This window comes from Zonotrichia albicollis, chromosome 2 (assembly GCF_047830755.1).
Source record: "Zonotrichia albicollis isolate bZonAlb1 chromosome 2, bZonAlb1.hap1, whole genome shotgun sequence".
In the NCBI taxonomy this organism is placed as follows: domain Eukaryota; kingdom Metazoa; phylum Chordata; class Aves; order Passeriformes; family Passerellidae; genus Zonotrichia; species Zonotrichia albicollis.
In genome coordinates, this window is record NC_133820.1 from 101,391,859 (window position 1) to 101,410,245 (window position 18,387).

Here is an 18,387-nt window from a genome sequence, read left to right on the forward strand (position 1 = left end):
GAAATATTCTATGCATATGGACACTGTAACATCCTGAGATTCTGTCACCCAGTCAGCCCCTGTTGATTGCTGTCCCTTTTGGCTCATCTGCCCCAGAACTTCAGCTAAAGTACTTACAGCTTAAGGAAGAAAGGCACAGGGGAAAGGGAACAGAAAACAATTTATAAGGAGAATAACTTTAGTTCAGAATTCCAAAAGAAATCTACTCTTTTATTTATGTTTATGAAAAACATAAAATTTTAGGCATCTCTGCAGAAAGGGGTTTGGATTAGGGCATCCTGTCAAGTTTTAACCCTCTTACAACCATTTGCTTTGTTTTCTGACAGATGGAGTCCCCCATGTCTGCTGCAGGTCAGCTTGTTCTGTTATAAGGCAGCAGATCTTGCTTCATCAAGTTCTGACCTCTTCTCCCGCTTGAGTTTCCCTCATATCTAAGCCTAAATACACTCTTCAACTCATTACCCATGAGGAGACATTTTCTCTGTATGTCTGCCCTGTCTTTATGCCTCATCACAGTCTACAACTTCCTTGTGAGGGGACAAGGATGGGCAGGCACTGATATCTTCTCTCTGGTGACCAGTGAAAAGATTGGAGGGAATAGCCTGAGGCTGTGCCAGGGGAGGGTTAGGTAGGTTATTAGGAAAATGTTCTTTCCCCTTAGGGTGGCTGGGCACAGGAACAGGCTCCCCAGAGCAGTGGTCACAGCACTAAGCCTGACAGAGCTCAAAAAGCATTTGGACAATGCTCTGAGGCACATGGTGTGACTCTTGACGATGGTCCTGTGGAGGACCAGGAGTTGGACTTGATGATCCTGATGGTCCCTTCCAACTCAACATGTTCTGTGATTCTGAAAGCACCTATCACTGGTAGAGTGAAGCCATCAGGCTCAATGGATCTTTAGGCTGCCACAGATTCTTGCCAATTTTTGGGCTGCTTCTATGAGGCAGTGAGGCAGTGAGCTGGAGAGCCATACATCTCCAGCACTGCCACTGGGATACCTGCTCCTCAAGCACCTGGTTTTCACACTACCCATACTAGCAAGCTGCTATCTGCAAATACCCATACTAGTAACCTGCTACTCATACTAGTAACTCATGCTATCTACAAATCCCATCTCTGATTACAAAAGAAGACCCCAAATCTCACTTCAGGATTGCCTGCATGTAGGCTGGTAGCATAAGCAATCAGCAACTTTGGACTGGAGCTAGCCCTAGGTTTGTGCTTAAGAATTTGCATATAGTACAGATGTGCCCCTCCAGCTGTGCCCGACCCATACATGTGACAGGCTCAGCCTGGTTTCCTTATTCTGCTTTCAGGGATTTTTCACTTCAGAAACCTCAAGCCCCACACAGAGGCATCCTCTTCTTTATGTCAGGCCGTCCTCAAAGACAGCACTCCAAAGCTTTGAATAGTCCCAAATGATACACTTACCCCTCATTATCCAAGCCTAAAACCAAAAGCAGGTAATGTGCTGCAGGCAACAGTCCCCACTTCTGTGATTGCACAGAACATGAACAGCAGGTTACACAAGGACATGGGTAATCAGGCTCACAATTGAAACAGGTCCCCAGAGCAGAACATTGCCCAGCTGGGCTCAAGAAGGACATCCCTGCCACACAAGTGACTAAAGTTCCTCAGAGGGCTTAGTGAAGCACTGGGGTAGTTTGCATGGATTAGGTAAGCATCTACAGTCTGTCAGCTAAACACAGAGACAGAAAGAGGAGCCCTTTGGAGTTAATCTTGGGATAAGTAGATTAAACATGGTTTTCTTGCATTTCCCTCCACCCCTGTCTTAACAAATTTTGACAGAGGGATGGGGTGCAGGGGGTTGAGCATGTAAATAACCTCTGCTCACTTTTATCCTACCTTCATTTGTGCTAAAAATTGATTTTGAACTGGCAAACCCAGACCTCTGCCACCCAAACAGAAGCAGAATCTTTTCACTAGAAGGAATCTTTCTGGAATATGCTAGCCATGCCTACCACAGAAGTATATTTCCATTTCAAAACATCCAAAAGTAATAGCTACATGCACTCCTGATCAGTATAGAAAATGGTCACTCAGTGACCAGCGTACAAGTGTCTCCTAGGGGCAGACAAACTCTTTGATAGAAGCAGGATAGTTGAGAAATACACCTGAAATTTGTGCAAAAATCTTCCACCTCGAAGGGGCAGGTATCAGTTTCTAAGGGCTGACAGCTTTAATGATCCAAGAGAAACACAACACAGCCCTTAATTGCTGGACTTCACATACACCACAGTCTCTATTCAGCAATATGCAAGAGCAATTCTGTAACCTCCAGCTGAAACCATGCGCTGTATGAACCCAATGTCTTTGAAATCATGCTCCAGATTGCAAACGCATTTAGGATTTTTTCACAGCGAGCATAGGAGTAGAAAAATGTAGGAAACCACAGAAGCTGTATTTAGACCAACTAGTTACCAAGAATAAGTGGGCGATATTTTATAGGTGGCCTGCTCCTCAAGCTTAATTGGTGATTAATTATATGTGGGGAATAAAACCCATTCACTCCAGCAGTGCTTTGTTTCTGTAGAGCTGACAGGGGTGAGAAGTAACAATTGCTGAGCACAGTGAGGACTGAAGAGCCCCTCTGCTGCTGAACAAAGCCAAGCTGCGGGGCGACAGATGGCAGATGGGATTCACCATGGGCCGCAAAGAGGCCATACTCATCGCTGGCATTCTCCACCCCTTCAGCTCTGCTGGCTGCTCCAGAAGGTGGGTCAGTGGGACTGTGACCCTGAACCAACCCCCTTTTTCTCTTCTGAGAAACAGCTAGCAGCTAAATGCCATCCCCACACACCCTGTGACTGAGAGCGTGACTGCAGTTCCCAGCGCTTGGCCAGGTGTGCACAGGAGAGACACTTCACTGCTCTCCTTCAGTGCAGTACTCATGGCAATCATTTGCATGTATCCATGTCAGTAAAACTGCTGATGTTTTCACTTCCACAGCTGGCAACTGCAAGAATGAATGCACCTTTCCAGGCAGCTCCTCCTTGACCTCCCTGCATGGATGACTTTCTTTGCCCATGGCCAGTTTTCTTACAACCTTCCCCAGAGAGGAAATCATACTTTCATCTGCATGTGGGGAAGCAAGGGCCCCCCATTAAAAACTTAACAGAAAAATAAACCTGGAAAAGCAGAGATTCATTTCCTGAACTTCCTCTCAAATAGTTACTCCTCTTAAAAAGAAGGCCCCTGTAAGTCCTAAAGAAAAGCTTCTTAAATTCAGTTTTTAATTCATTTCCACTTCTCCCATGGTAGAAAAAACTACTGACAAAATCCAATCACCTATAAGGGTATATCCTATGTAACTCAGAGAAACTTGGAACATTCTCAGGCTCCAAGGTTCAGCCTCCAGAGACACTGTCATCACCTTGGGAGATGACAGGATGGACACCAGCCTCCCCTCAGCAAGAGATGACCGCTGTCTCTCTAAAATATGTCATCCAGAGAATGGCAACAGGGCTAGTGAAAAGTCTGGGGCACAAATCCTATGAGAGGCACCTGCGGGGGCTGGGGCTGTTTGTCCTGGAGGAGAGGCTGCTCAGGGGAACCCTCTCACTCTACAAGCACCTGAAAGGAGGCTGCAGCCAGCTGGGGATCAGCCTCTTCTCCCAGGCAACCCGCCACAGGACAAGAGGACATGAACTTAAGCTTAAACCACCAGGGGAGGTATAGGTTGGACATTAGGAAGAACTTATTCCCAGAAAAGGTGATTAGACATTGGAATGGGCAGCCCGCGGTGGTGTGGGGGTCGGTGTCCCCGGAGGTGTTTAAGGAAGGGCTGGACGCGGCGCTGAGTGCCATGGGCCGGCTGGCACCGCGGTGACAGCCACGGGTTGGACCCGATGACCTCAGAGGTCTTTTCCGACCTAGTTGATCCTGGGATTCATTGATTTTTTTTCCCCACGGGGAAAAACCTAAACAGACCAGTTCAGTGCTAAGGTGAAATCTGGTTTTTGCTACAAATCTCCAGAGCAGTGCGGTTGTCCAGACACTGGGGCAAGTCCCAGCGCTGCGTACTCAAACAGGAGTCCTGCTTTCAGCGCTGTCCCTCCGAGACAGGAGGCCGCGCTGGGGGTCTCCTGCTGAGCTGGTGGCCACTGTGAATGTCGCTCCAGGTATAAGCCACCACTCTCCCGACAGGATTGGATTTCAGGAACGCCAGGGCGCCGCTGAGCCCGAAGCGGCGCCCGCTCCGAACCGCAGCCACAGGCTCAGGCGCTGTGGCAGCGCGCAGGCGCGGCCCGGCCCCGCCCGCCAATGGGAGGGCGGAGCGCCGCGGTCATGGCGGCGGCCGTGGGGCGCGTGCTGCGGCTGTGCCGCCGCTGGGGCGCGGGGCCGCGCGCGCAGGTGAGAGCCGGGCGGGCGGTGAGGGCCGGGCTGGCGTCCGGCCGGGAATGGCCCCAAGGGGAACGGCCCTAAGGGGAATGGCCCCGTCGGGAGCGGCCTCACGGGGCGACACTGCCTGGGAGGCCCCGCTGTGCTGCTGCCCCTGCTCCTGGGCCGGCGGGGCTGAGGCAGCCCTACGTGGGTTGGGAGTGTCGAGGGCTGGCGCCGCGTTCAGGCTGTTCCGTGAGCTGTGATTGCTTCCTTTAATGTGAAGCAGAAGAAGCTTGGTTAAGCCTAGAATTAACAGAGCGGTATATAGAGCAAAGCCAGCGCAGAAGATGGCAGGTTTTAGGTTGATAATTTTGAATGATAAGCTAAAACACAAGAAGTTCTATCTCAACATGAAGAAGAACTTGTTTACATTGATGTTGGCAGGGACTGGGGTCTCCCTCCCCGGGACCTTCCAAAGGCACCTGGAAGCATTCCTGTGTTACCTGCTCCAGGTGACCTTGCCTTGGCAGGGGGGTTGGACTGGATGATCCCAGAGGTCTCTCCCCACCCTGACAATGCTGTGATTCTGTCAGTAGTGTTTGATCAGCAGGTGAGTAGATCAGGAGGCACAGAGTCACAGATTAGGGTTGGAAAGGATCTTACAGACCACCTGGTTCCAACCCCCCTGCCGTGGTGGGGGCATGTCCCACTAGAGCAGGTTGCACAGGACAAATCTCTGAATACCTGCAGTGGAGAGGGAAATGTGCTCCACAAGTAAGGTAACTTGTGGTTAAACAGAATCATTTTGTTTTCGGGGGTAGTGGTGTTCAGCTGATTGCCATTTAATTAAAAGGCTTAGCTGCTGTCAGTATTATTTGTGCAGTGGTATTTGATACACCTGTATATATATTTAATCAGTGAGTAGCAAGTGGATAAAAAGGCCTGCTGGTAATGCTTTCAAGTTACAAAGTAATTTAGGATTATATGGGCTGAAGAGCTGTTGGTGACTGAACTAAACCAAGCCATGGGGTAACAGAAGACACAGTAAGAAAATGAAATGTAATACCCGAAGGAGCAATTTGAGCTATTTATATTGGTTACATATAGATTAACTTGACTCATTAGGGATAAAGACCTGGTGCCCATGGGGTATTTCTTTATGCAGCAGTCAGGAATACATACTCTTAAGGTGTGTAAGGAATGACAAAGAATAAAGCTGAAAATGTTCTAATACTTGATTTCATTCTCAGTTGGAATAGTTCATGTTGCTTTGTGTCAAAAGTATGATTATGACAGTGACATGGTTTTCCTGGCGAGGCACATCCTTAAGATTGGTATTGTAAATGAGAGAATGTTCTCAAAGGAGGAGTCACAGAGGAAGGCAGGACTGGCAGGGGCCTTGAGGGATCATTTATCTATTCCTCTCGCCCCCAGAGAGGGGATCAGTACCTGAGCCTGTGGCTATACACAAATTGTCTAGCTGTCTGTGAACCAAAGGATATGAGGAGAACCAATGGGAGACAGGGCCCAGAAACCTTAGAGACTCTTCTGTCCATTAGGTGTAGTTAACTTGTGGAGCTGTTGGGTGAGAATGTTCAGGATGGCAAGCATTTATGTGAATACAAAAAGCATGTTGAGAAACTTGGAAGAACATTGCACTGAGCACCATTAAAAAAGAAGATAGTGGCATGCCTGAACTACAGATTGCTGGAAACGAGTCCAGTGCCCTGGGAAAATGATCGCTACCTGTTTGTCCTGTCCTTGTGCCTCTCATACAGGCTGTGTTTGACAACAGGGCAGAAGTTGCTGTATCAATGTTCTGACCTGCTATAAAAATTTGTTACCTGTCCTGACTGTTTGGAAATTTTTTATGATCTTGTCCTAAAAATACCTTGCAATTGTTTAGTTCATTACTTCTTGTCTGTCTTAGTGGGAGAAAGTATTTAATTTAACTTTAAAGTTTCTTGCATTGAGAGGCAAAATGGAAGAGGAACTTTGTCATTTCAGTTCCCTTAGCACTGACTGAGCAACAGGTGTAGTTTCCTATTCTTTAATAAGCAAATGGCAGAGATGTAGTGATATTTATAAGAAAAAAAGAGTCTCGCTTAGTTACTATCTATCATTCACTCTGATGTGACTGAATAGCTATTCTCAGCAGAAGAGTTCAGAGTTCCTTTTTAATTTGATTGGGTTGAGTACTTTATCTAAATCACTGTAGATGTTAAATGTACCTATATCAGACAGAGATTATGGTACTTTGATGACGGACTTTCAGAACTACAACCTTGAAATGTAAGAGAAGCCTTTCTTGCAGTTGTTAACTAAGATACAACTGGAAAGCCTCTTAGTACTTGAAAATTTGAGCCTAAAAGCAGCTAGATCTGAGTTCTGTTCCCTACTATACACATCTGACTTTTGCCATGCATTGATGCGTTTAGAGCTATTTTTTACTTCCCTACTGAACAGCAAAACATAGTATGTAGATTTGGTTAAACATGCACAGAGAGCATTCTGAGTGTTTCTGAGCAGGTGAGATGCAGTTCTGTGGTGACCTGCCAAGGGATTTAATTTTGAAAAAAAAACTTCTTCTGATAAAATGCTTTGTGAAATCATGTATAAAAAAAACCAGCAAATCACTTATGCGTATTTGCTGACATCTTGTGATGCTTTCCAGTGTATTTTGCAAAATGCTTCTGAGACATCAGTCTGATACTGGTTCACATAATTAGTTTGTAGGCCAACCAAAATCTAAGATTATACCAATGTTGTTTTAAATAAATCAATTTAAACACATTTTTGTGAAACAGCGCTCTAGAAATCCAGAGCTCACTTACTGAGGAAAAAGCAATTATTTAGAAATTGGGATGGCTCTGAGCATTTTTATTCTGTATAATTGCTGTGTAAAAACTGTTTCTTCTTGTGCAACAAGTTAACAGAGGACTGTCTTGCGTATCTGCTGGGTTCTGTAGCAGCAGCTGTGCCCATAGCTGGAGTACTGGACACTGGGCAGCTTTAGTCCAGCATCCTGATGTGGTTATACAGCTCCAGTTCCACATCTCTTAGTGAAGTCCTATCCCAGAGGTAACTTCTTGGTACAAATTTATTTGTGCACTGCGTGGTTTTTGAAAAGGAGGTGGTTGAAGTCTGCAGTTTAGAGCATGGAAGAATCATGGAAATGGTGCAACAGTCTATGTGCTATGTCATTTGGTGTCATCTTCTGTATCTGTACCTGTGTCTTGTTGTAAAATGAACAGCCTTTGGGCTTGAATTTAAATCTCTTGACTCCAGTCCACCTTTCTTCCCATTCCACAAGTACAGGAAACTTGACTTCTCTGTTGGTTTGGTTTATATCTGTGAAACTCCAGTGAAGCAAAATGAACAGGATGAGTAAACACAGTCCTAATTACTTCTCTTCTTGGAAGAAAATAGGCCAGAGAAGTTGAAGTTCTCTGAAAATGCTAATTTTTTTTTTCTAAGACAAATTTAACAAGTTTATTGTCTCCTGTAAAATCAGGATTTGCCCAACAGTTTTAATTCTAGGTTGCTCAGAAAGGAGTTGGGAAGGAAGGGTTGATCACAATAAGTTGTGTCCAGAAGTAAAGGCTTTCCCTTCTCCCATGTTCTGGTGGAAGAGCATATTATTTCATGACCATTGTTAATAAGCATTAATATTATTTTTAAAATTGTGAGGCTGCAGTCTTCAGTAATGCTTTATGAAATGTGTGAGAAGTGAATGCAAACCTCTGTGGTTTCCTCTACAAAGTAGAGGAGCATACTTTCTTGTTTGACTGAAACGCCAGAAGCATTTAGCTGTGCTTTGCAGTTTCTGCCTGTGCCACCCATGAAATAGTGCTCTTATCCCAGAAGAGGTACCCAATACAATAGATATTAATTTACATAAGAGGCTGTTTTCTAATTATGAACAGTTTCTGTGTCCAGGGACTTTTGATTAGTGACGAATTGAAACTAGGGAAGAATATGAATAGCTTGAGGGAAGAACGACAAAAATGAGAAAATTACAATAGAAATTGACAGGAATAAGATGAAAGCAATCTTTTTTTAAAGTATTCTGTTTAAAGCATACCAAAGAGAAAGCTATTTTGGGCCAAGTAATAAGGAATCATATGTTCATTAACAAGAATTACAAATAATTAGTTACTATTAAGACAAGTTAGAAGATGAATTGAATTCTTTCCTGAGGAGTGACTAGGAGAGAAGAATAGGGAATATGTGGAGGTACCTCTGCTTTCCTCACTGCTTTATGAGGAAATCACCGGAGCCTTGCCTGTGGAAAATGTGTACATTTAAAATTGTGATTATTTTTCTTTTCATTCTGTCATTATTTCATTATTCATTTATTCTTTTCATTATGTCAATGCTTCCTCACAGGAAACATGAGTATTAAAGAGAAAAGTTAAAGGAAGAGACAAACCAGGATTAGTGCTACATGCAATATGTATAAGCTGTGGAGAAAATGAAGCAGCAACAGGCTCTTAAGCACCAAATTCTACCTTAGACCTGTTTTAAAATCTTTTCTAGCAGAGATATATGTTACTTTCTTGAGTTTCATACCCTGAGGGACAAATCTTTGTCTGTCAGGTGAAAGCATAGAGGGTCAGTCCTTTCTGACTTGAGTGATCATATTCAAAGATTACTTTACCTTCTACGTCAAACCTGATTGAATTCATGGGACCTATCTTGCAGCCCAGGCATGGGCTATATACAGGTTTGAGGCAGCATATTGTAGTCTTCATTCCAAAGTGAAATTTCAAGGTGAGTTGTTTTGTTATGTAGACGGAACACTGACGCAGGCATGGATGAGTAAATTGTCATGAGCAGCTTTACATATGTGCAGCAAATTAGATGAGTTCAGTCAGTCCATCCTGGACTGCCAGGTGTCCAAAATACCAACTGGGCTCTGTGAAAGTAGAAAGAAAAGCTGTGTTTCATTTCCTCTTAATGTAGGAAATGACCATGGAATGGAGAACACCAAAAGCTTCTTGTCACAGGAGAAGTTCTTGTAAGCTAACTGAAGGTACAAATTTGAGTTGCTTTTCTGTTTGCCTTGCAAATAAATTTATGTAATCTTGTTTTGATGAGACGTGTTTATGTTGTGGTTATAACTGGGTTTTGAGATTACTATTGTATTTGTGTTAGTTACAGGAGGGGTAGCAAGTGTTTTATTTATATTAGCTGAGCTCAGAAGGATGAAATCCATCAAAATTCTCAGCATGTCTAAATTGTGTTCTGAAGACAATTCTCATGACTTAGAGAACATTGAATAATTTTGAATACTACCTTTGTTCTGTTCCTTGTAATCAGAACCCTAACTACTTCACGTTGCTGCATGTGTTTAGTTTTTAATGTTTTGCTTAAGGTAGACTGAGGCTGCAGCTCCCAGAGCATCAGGGGCAATTTAATAACTTGCTGAAGGAAATGAAGGTAAAGAAAGGACTCCCCCTCTGCTTTCTTTCTCCAAGTTCAGTGTTTCAGCTGCCTGCTTGTTGGGATGAAGCAGAAGTTAGTGTTGTGCCTCATGTAGGCAGCTGAGCTGGCCGCAGAGGAGTCCTGGGCCAGAGCTGGCACAGGGAGAGTAAAGGGAGTGGAGCAAAGAATGCTGGCAGGGCTGAGCTGTGCCATGGGTGCTCTCTGCCTTGTGAGGCTGCACTGTCTCCTCACAAAGCCTAGCCATGGCATGTTGAAGGGGTGGGGGTGAAGTCTTTCAGGGTACTGTGTGATGAACAAAAATTGGCATTTTTCTGAATCAGAAGTGGTTCTTTTTCTGTCTTTGCTTTTCTGTCTCACATTGCTTTCTTTCTTGTGATTCCCTCCCTCCTCTCACCCACAGAAGACCACACAAATAATCAGTTCTCATTCAGTTTGTAGAATAGTTAAGCTGCAGAGAACTTTAATACTAATGTTGAAGAGCCAAAATAGTGCATAATATTGACTCTAGGCCAGAATTGAGACATTACAGCTCTGTCAGTGAAGCTCCTGTTTGTCTGGCAGAGAGCATCAGTGAAATTAGTCATCTTAACAGCCAATTGTCTTGATAGAAGTGAGACCAAACCTGTGTGCTTGAGAAGGTAACTGCCCTTTGGGTTATGACTTATATAGCACTGGTACAGTGCTCAGTAGTATTGACTGCTGGACTGCCCTGCTAGTTTTCTATTAGGTCTACTTGAGACAGTGAAGTAGCTTAAGAACCATTCTGGCACCACAAACAAGGAAGGAGCATGCCTTGGCCTTTCCAGAGCTTTTATCTGTATTTGATCGGTGGCTTCTGAAAAGCCACTCAGCAGCTGCCCCACATATTCTTATCACACTTTGTTGTGGACTGCCTTTAGGTGAAGGCAAAACCTGATTATTTGCTGATAGTTTTTGTTTTCTTTTGTGATGGGATCTGTTGATCAGTACTGTTCTTTGCTTTTGCTGGATGTTCCTGACTTAGGATATACTATGTTTCTTTCCATCAAAAAAATCTTCTAAATTAATGGTAATGTGTTAAAATGTGAAGGTTTTAGAATGTGTTTATCTGTTCATGGATGTTAAACCATTGAAAGAAAATGGTTTAATGAGTAATAATACTTTTCTTAACATATTCCTGTGATGTGTTGAATCTTGTAATAGGTATGAATAACTTGCTATATTATTCATGCATTCATTTTATTTAGTGCTCACTATGCCAGAAATGTAAAATAAATGTCTCACTTTTTTTTTTTCTGTTAGACAGTAAGGCTGATCTGTACCACTACAGCAGTGCAGAAGAGAAATGTAGGAGCCTCAGGACCTGAAAAGTACACAGAGGCATTTATTAAAAAGCAGATTGAAGAGTTCAACGTAGGAAAGAGACATTTAGCCAACATGATGGGAGAAGATCCAGAAACTTTTACCCAAGAGGATATTGATGTAAGTACAGTTGCTCTGTTGGAGAAGTAATTTACTGTAGAGTTTCAGATATTGAAAGCACTTTACTTCAGCATGAGCCCCTCAGCTCTCTGTGAATTTTAATCAAACTGTCAGAATAAGCAGGAATGCTGCTATACATTGCAAACATTGCAACTGTGACTGTGAATAGACATTCTACTTCTGCTACCATGTGAGGTCACAGATCCCTGTATGGAGCTGTATACTATATCTTGTTAAAGCACAGTGGGTTCTTTTGAAAAGTGCTAATGGATAATCCCCTTGATCTCAGGTTATAAGAGGCACTGTAAAGGTTTATGTAGCATTTCAAAACGTTTACTCACAATTTGACCTGCTGTGTATATTTAGGGTTTTCTTGCATGATACAGTGATTGTTGGTAACGTATATTAAATTTCATAGGATATTTTATAACCAATGCACTGGTTTAGCTTGAAGATTTTAATGTAGAAGTGAATTTAAGCTCATATCAATATCTACAAACATACTGTTTTATCGTCATTCCCTCTCATGACTGGCAGATGGGTGGCCTCCTCTTTCTCTCTGTCATTTAGGCTCACGTAGAGATAAGCTCCCTTTCACTCAGAAAAATGTTTTGTTGCATGGATGTTTCATTTTTTTTCTTTTTTCTTTTTTTTTATGTCTCACCTGGCCTTCACTTCTGTCATATCTGTCTTATTTTATCATACATCAGAGGCAGGAGGGAGAAATGTCATTTGGTGACATTCGCTCTTAGGTGAAGCTGTGTGAAGTCTCATGGCTGAAGTTTTCTTTGCACAGCAGCAGCTCTACTGCTCTAGCCAAGGCAGCCCAGTGGGCCAGCAGGGTCCTTAAGGTAGAGACAGTGATGTGGAAGTGCAAAGTGAGAGGTGTCCATGGTTTAGTTTTCTCAGGGAGAGAAAATTTGTTTATTGCCTCTTTCAGTGGCAAAATTCTGTCTGCATGGCTGTGTCCATTTGAAAGGTCTTGGCAGTGTGCTTATGCCAAGAAATAATATGTAGGTTGTGATACAGGCTCGTTTCAAACATGTTTGACAGGCTTCAAAACTAGGTTCTAAAAATAGGCTGCAAGGTAAAACGATCCAGAGTAATGGCCTGTTGAGAAAAAGACTGAAATGAGACTTGAGTTTTTTCAGGTATCAGAAAATCCATAAAGGCAGCATGAGTTCAGGTCACAAATCCATAGGAAATCAAGCTTTGTGAGTGCAAAGCTATGCCCTGATACTGTGTCTGTGTAGAGATGTTGGAATCTCTCTGCCCTTCTACAAACAAGTGCCAGTGCAGAGACCCTGCCAGTCTAGGTGTAAGTGGGTATGGTCAACAGTGAAGCTATTCATTGAGGTCAGCAGTAACACCAGGCTGTTTCTTTACATTGGCTATTTTATTTCTCTGCAAACTGTAAAATTTCCTTTCCATGTATTTTTCAGGTTGTTTTTTTCTTACCTTTAATGACGTTTATTTTTTTGAGTTCCTTTCTTGTAAACTAAACATGCGCCAATCTACCATGTCAGAATACCTCCCATGTTAATACAGTACAGTGATGATGCTGATAGTTCAGTTTGCCTGAAAGGTTAATGGTAGGAGAATGCATTAATCTGTAGTCTGGCTGCCTTCCTTCCTTGGCAGGGTCTAGGGGGAAGGCTTCTAGAAAGCAAGAAATGCAAAATGACTGTTTCTATGTAGTGGTTTCTTCTTTATAAAGCCACAGCACTATGATCATCTGCACAACATTAACTAAGCTCCACCATTAGCAAAAGCAGATTCATTCTGGAAATTAGCTTTTACAAATGCAGTGCAGGTGACAAGTATGGGACTGCTTTGCAGGCTGCTTCTGAAATGATGGAGAAGTGGGGCCAAAAGAGTGGTTTTGCTTGGTGATACCAAGTATCTGTGATTTGATTTCTTCATATTCCATCAGGTGTTGGGAAGTAATTAGAGTGTGTAATAGTGTCTGCTATGCATAATTAAATTTCTGTTATAAAAATATAAAAGCTCCTTAAGCACTGGCAGGAGAATTACCAAGCTTTACATTTTGAACAGCAGTAATTCTTTCTGATGAGTACTTATATACCTCCATGTCTTCTGCTGTTAATCAGTCTTTGCAGTGTATTTCAAAAGTAGACATCCTAGGATTCTGTCCTTCACTAGTTTTAGGTAGAGTTTAATAAAAGCTAAACCTTGTGAAGTTTTAAAAAAGGAAAATAAGTTGACTTACTTGCTAATCCTCGGATGTTGTGGAAGCAGAATTGCCTCTTACTGATACTTTTATTTAGGAATGAAAAGTTAAGCTGTGCATTACAACAGTATTTCTGGAGGAGAAAAAAAATCCAGCAAATTGATATATAACTCTGCACAAGTCTACCAATTGCTTTTTAATTGGTATTATAGACCTCACTCTGAAGCTAGGATGTTTTATTCTCCTATGTGTGAATATGTGCTATGAAGTTTTTCTAATTGATTTGCTTTGCCCATTCCATTTGATGTATCATTTTTCACAATATTTCATAATTTGTGCTCATTTCTAATGAACAGAGTCGTTAGGACAGGCATGTCTAAGTACAACTGACAGCTAACATTAGGTGCCAGATGCAGTTTATAAAGCTATGTAGAACTGCAGAGAACAGTTTAAATAAATTAGCACCTGTACATTAGTCTCACTTGCTGGTAATTTATAAGCGAATCAGTAGAGATGACATTTAGGTAAGTCATTGATCAAGTTAACAGCTGCATACCCACTGCCCAGCTGGGATACCTAATTAATAGAGATTGCAGTCCTGACCTAGTGCTTTTCCCTGTTTGAGTCTGTAATCCTTTTATTTTGTGATTTAACTTCTAACTTACAGTTGTAGTAAACAGCCCACAGCCGTTTTCCACTGTCAGTTCTATGATATTCCACTTTAAAGCCCAGGAATCTAAGTAAGATTAATACAAGAAGAGTGTCTTAAGCTTCATGACCTATTTATTTGCCAGTATTTTTATTATTCATTTTTATGCAGGGTCTAAATGCTCTCTCAGATACTAGCTCATCATAAAGGAATACTCTTTCCCTGTAAGAGTTAGTAAAACTCAAAAGCTAAAGATTGCATTAATTTTTGCTTGTTGTCTGTCTTATAATCTAATAGATTGTTGTCAAGCAGATGGAATAATTTGAACATAAAGTATATGTTTTCTTCTACTAGCATTTATAGTGTTGGAAAAATACCAGTGAGATAGTTAACTGTGAAAATGTTAATGTCGAAAGACTTAATTCCTCATCAGGTTTCTTTTAAAAAAATAAGGCTTCTTTCATGAAAAATTGCTTGTATCCAGTTGCTTTTGAAGGTGACTTGGCACATCTCATTTCTAAATAATGTTCAAATTTTAGCAACACAGAGTATTAGAAATGAGTGAATATTGGCAAATGTGAAATGTCAGAAATGTTATTCAGAACAAAATGTCTTTCTGAACTGCCTGTTGTCTGCAGGAAGAATGTCTTGTCCAGCATTGTCCTTACAATAAATAATAGATTTTGGATTTATTTAAATAGTTGAAGCTAGAATGCTTTTTTCAAATCTTTTTAATTTTTTTTCCCAGTGGAAGCAAACCCTGCATCAGTGGTTTTTTTACTTCTGCATCAATCTGAGCTGATGACTGCTGGATTTTTGTTTTTTTACTCTTTCTAATACTGTTCCATATTTTGAAAAAATGAAATGAAGATAAAGACTGTTTCAACAGATATTTTGGGAATTTTCTCTGCAAGCTCATGACAAGATATTAATTTTCATTTTGAAAGTGATTACATAGTATAAAAATAATGTAATATTAAAAAAGGTAGTGTTTTTCATATAATGACTGTGGATTGTTTTGCTTAATTTGTTTTTTTTTTCAAGTGATAGAGCTAAAATGGTATGTCACTTTGGATTTGAAACTTCTTTCTGTGGAAGCTAGAATTTAGCTGTAGATGAACAGTGGTGGGGGTGGTTTCAATAAATTTTAGTAGTTAGTTGTTAGAAGAGAGGTGTGTTTTGCAGTATAAGCATTGTTGTGTCACTTTTTTGGGGGGGCAGGTGGGCATTGTGGTTTGTTTTGTTCTTAACCTTTTCTGTCCTGTTAAATAAAAAAAGAAATATTTCAGAATTCAGAATTAACGTTTTATGTCCCTTTTTTGTTTCATTCATTCCTGGGTTTACCCTAGATATTCTGGATTTTGCATGCTGAAAACTGCTAAAGAATACTGCTAGTGTGGTTAGAAGGAAAACAGCTGTTCCAGAAAACATCTTGGTCTAAGAGGTGATGAAGTACAGTGACTAAATGATGTGATTCAAGAGGCACAGTTTAAGAAGGGAAGTGGCTCTCTTATGATCAAGTTGAGGAGTAGAAGCTGAAACAGCTTTTGCTCAGGTGTTTCATTAAAATGTTAGGGCATAAAGTGTCACTTCTCACTTCAGTGTTTTGATGATTAAAATTTCGTGGATATTTAAAAAGGAATGAGCTGGATTCTTGAGCCTGCTGCCAAAAAGGGTGCTGCTGCAAAGGAGCCCCAGGGTAGAGGTGGTGTTTGTTTGGTTTTTCAATTTTTTTTTTCTTCTTTCCTTTTCCCTAAAATACCTTTTTCACTGGATGTTACTTAGATAACTATCTTTACACATGTTTTGAGCAATGGGAATTAGTGGAATGTTTTTTGTTTGAGCTTCAATAAGAATAGGCAAGATCAATTGAAGAACTGAACTGTTGAAGTCACCTATCCCAATATGTGTCAGTCAACTCTATTTGAATTAAAGTATTGAATTCTTAGTTTCTCAAGACATTGGGAAATAAAAACCAAAAGAAAAAGTAACTCTGACTGACCCAGCTGAATTTATTTGATTCAGAGTTAGTCTCTGACGAATGAGAAAATGAGCAAACAACTTCTTGGCTTGTAGGGAGATGGTAGGAAGGGAAGACAATCAGCAGTCAGGATGTGCAACATCCACAGGGAGGAGGAAAGGTGAGGATGTGGCAGGTACACTGAATTTACGTGACATACCCATGCAGGGCTGGACAGATTATTTAATTAATTGGTTTGTGTGTTTGAGGGAATGCCAGATTTTTTGGGTTTCTCTGCTGTTGGACTTTTTTTCTTAATTGGGATGGAAGGTTGTACTTGTTATTCCAACTGGCTTGAATTCAAATGTAAAGCTGCAAGTGAAAGGCATTTTCATCCTGAGGGCAGAATATTGACTCTTCTGGTCCCTCAACAAATGATGATATAACAGGGTTTCTTTTAGTTTGGTACAGGAAAATTAAGTTTACCAACTGTACAGTTTAAGGAATGTCAGATGTAAACGACCTTGTTACTAATGTGTTCATTATGATCTGCTGCTTTTAAAGGTGTGACTACTGGGTATTTTTCTCTTCTCTGTGTGGATCAACAGTGAAATTCAAAAACAAAGATTTTCAAATCCTTAAAAACATGACTTATTTTTTTTAGTAACTCATAGCAGAAGCAGACTGTATCCATTCCACCTTTTTCAAGTAATTTATATACTTATTTTCAAACACAATGGCAACAGTGTGATTTATCAAACAGAATGTGAAAGAGCAGCCCCAGAACCTGTGGAGTCTAGAATGGGGGGAATATATCTTCTATAGCTGACATGTTGGCACTGAGAAAGTAGTTCTTCATATTCAGCACAACAGTCTCTTTAATCTGGAGTTCAAGTCCAAATAAGTACTAAAAAAAGGGTAAGGACCAGGACCCTTGAGGTGAAAACCACTTCTGGAATGGGAAACTGCAGTTAAATGTAAAGGTTTCTTGGGAACTTTACTGCTGGCATTTACACCTTGATTATGAAGTCTTAAGAGGGACATTCACCTGCTTTTCTCTTCAGGAAAATGTAACTAACATGCAGTTAATTCTCTATGGAATTTTGGTTTGAGACCTGGAGATTCATGAAAGGAAACCTATGTTCCATATCTGAAGACATTTTAAAAAGATTTCAGGAAAATAATTTCATGGTTATGTGCTTCAGCTGCAGTTTGGAGAGACTAATTCTGATGTAATTCCTCAGATTGAGCCACCATCTTTTTATATTGCTAGTACAGGGCTTTTTAAAAAGATTTTTCTAGAAAAATGAAACATTTGCATAGACAAAATCAGCTTCTGTAGATGGAGCTCCCAAGAGGCAATCTGACTTTCTATGTAGTTGGTAAAGTACAGCCTGAGAACCTAGCTGTGTAAAAGTAAGGAGAAAATTCTGAATAAATCTGAACTGGAATTTGTTGCATTCCAAGATAGTTCATCCTTGATTACTTTTCCATAAAAAGAGAGAAGTCAGGAAGGCTATTTATTTCCATTTTGCAACAACAAAAAAGTAAGCTTATAAAATGAGCCATTCTTCTTTGGTTGATTGTTGTGTGGAGATATGAGAGTAGATGCTAAGATTTCTTAATACAGGATGTGTTCATGCTGTAGTGTGAAAGACATAAGTATACACTTAGCAATAAAATAAACTTTCCAAGAAGTAGAAGGTCTCAGATGACAGCTACATTTTTCATTGTAAATGTTAACTTGTTATGTTTGGCATTTATTAAGGTGTCATAGTTACAGTAACTGTTTTGGCTGGAAATGCTTGTATAAAGATTATGTCTTAAATACACACACAGTCAGTCTCAGGACCCTGTAATAATTTCTATTAATATATTATATAAGGTGTTGGTTTAACATCATTTGGCTCACAGTAGATTTCTCTCTTGTCATCATAATTAATCCCCATTTGTTCATAAATAGGTGTTCACCTACTGTGTGTATGCATAAAATGCCCATTGACTAACAAATGGGAATACAGCAGTCACTAAGAGAAACAAAATTACCATTTTATAAAATCAAGTTAAGCCTTTTGTTTGCTTCAGAATTCTGAAAATTTCTGTTCAGAATGCCAGTAGGGTATTAATGAAAGTAATAGGTTAGGTCTTTTTACACTCCATGCATATTAAATCTGTTGAAGCACTGACAAAACACTCCAAGTCTATGGAAAAATTATCAGCAAGTAATAGCCCTAAGGTAGCCTAGCTAACAAAGAGCCATTCTTCTTGAGAGAAGATTTTAACCTCAGATTTTATTGTAATTCTACTTTTCTGTACTGTCTAATGGAAATATAA

The 18,387-nt window shown here is 40.8% G+C and overlaps 1 protein-coding gene across 1 annotated transcript in view; it reads left to right on the plus strand.

The window, feature by feature from the left end:
• The first annotated feature begins 4,239 nt into the window (after positions 1-4,239).
• MRPS9 (mitochondrial ribosomal protein S9) overlaps positions 4,240-18,387 on the plus strand; it is a 33,865-nt gene continuing 19,717 nt past the window's right edge. The window contains exons 1-2 of the mRNA XM_074535872.1: positions 4,240-4,374; positions 11,074-11,253. Coding sequence (XP_074391973.1) covers positions 4,285-4,374; positions 11,074-11,253 — 270 coding nt within the window. The 5' untranslated portion in view covers positions 4,240-4,284. The remainder of the gene's footprint in view (positions 4,375-11,073; positions 11,254-18,387) is intronic.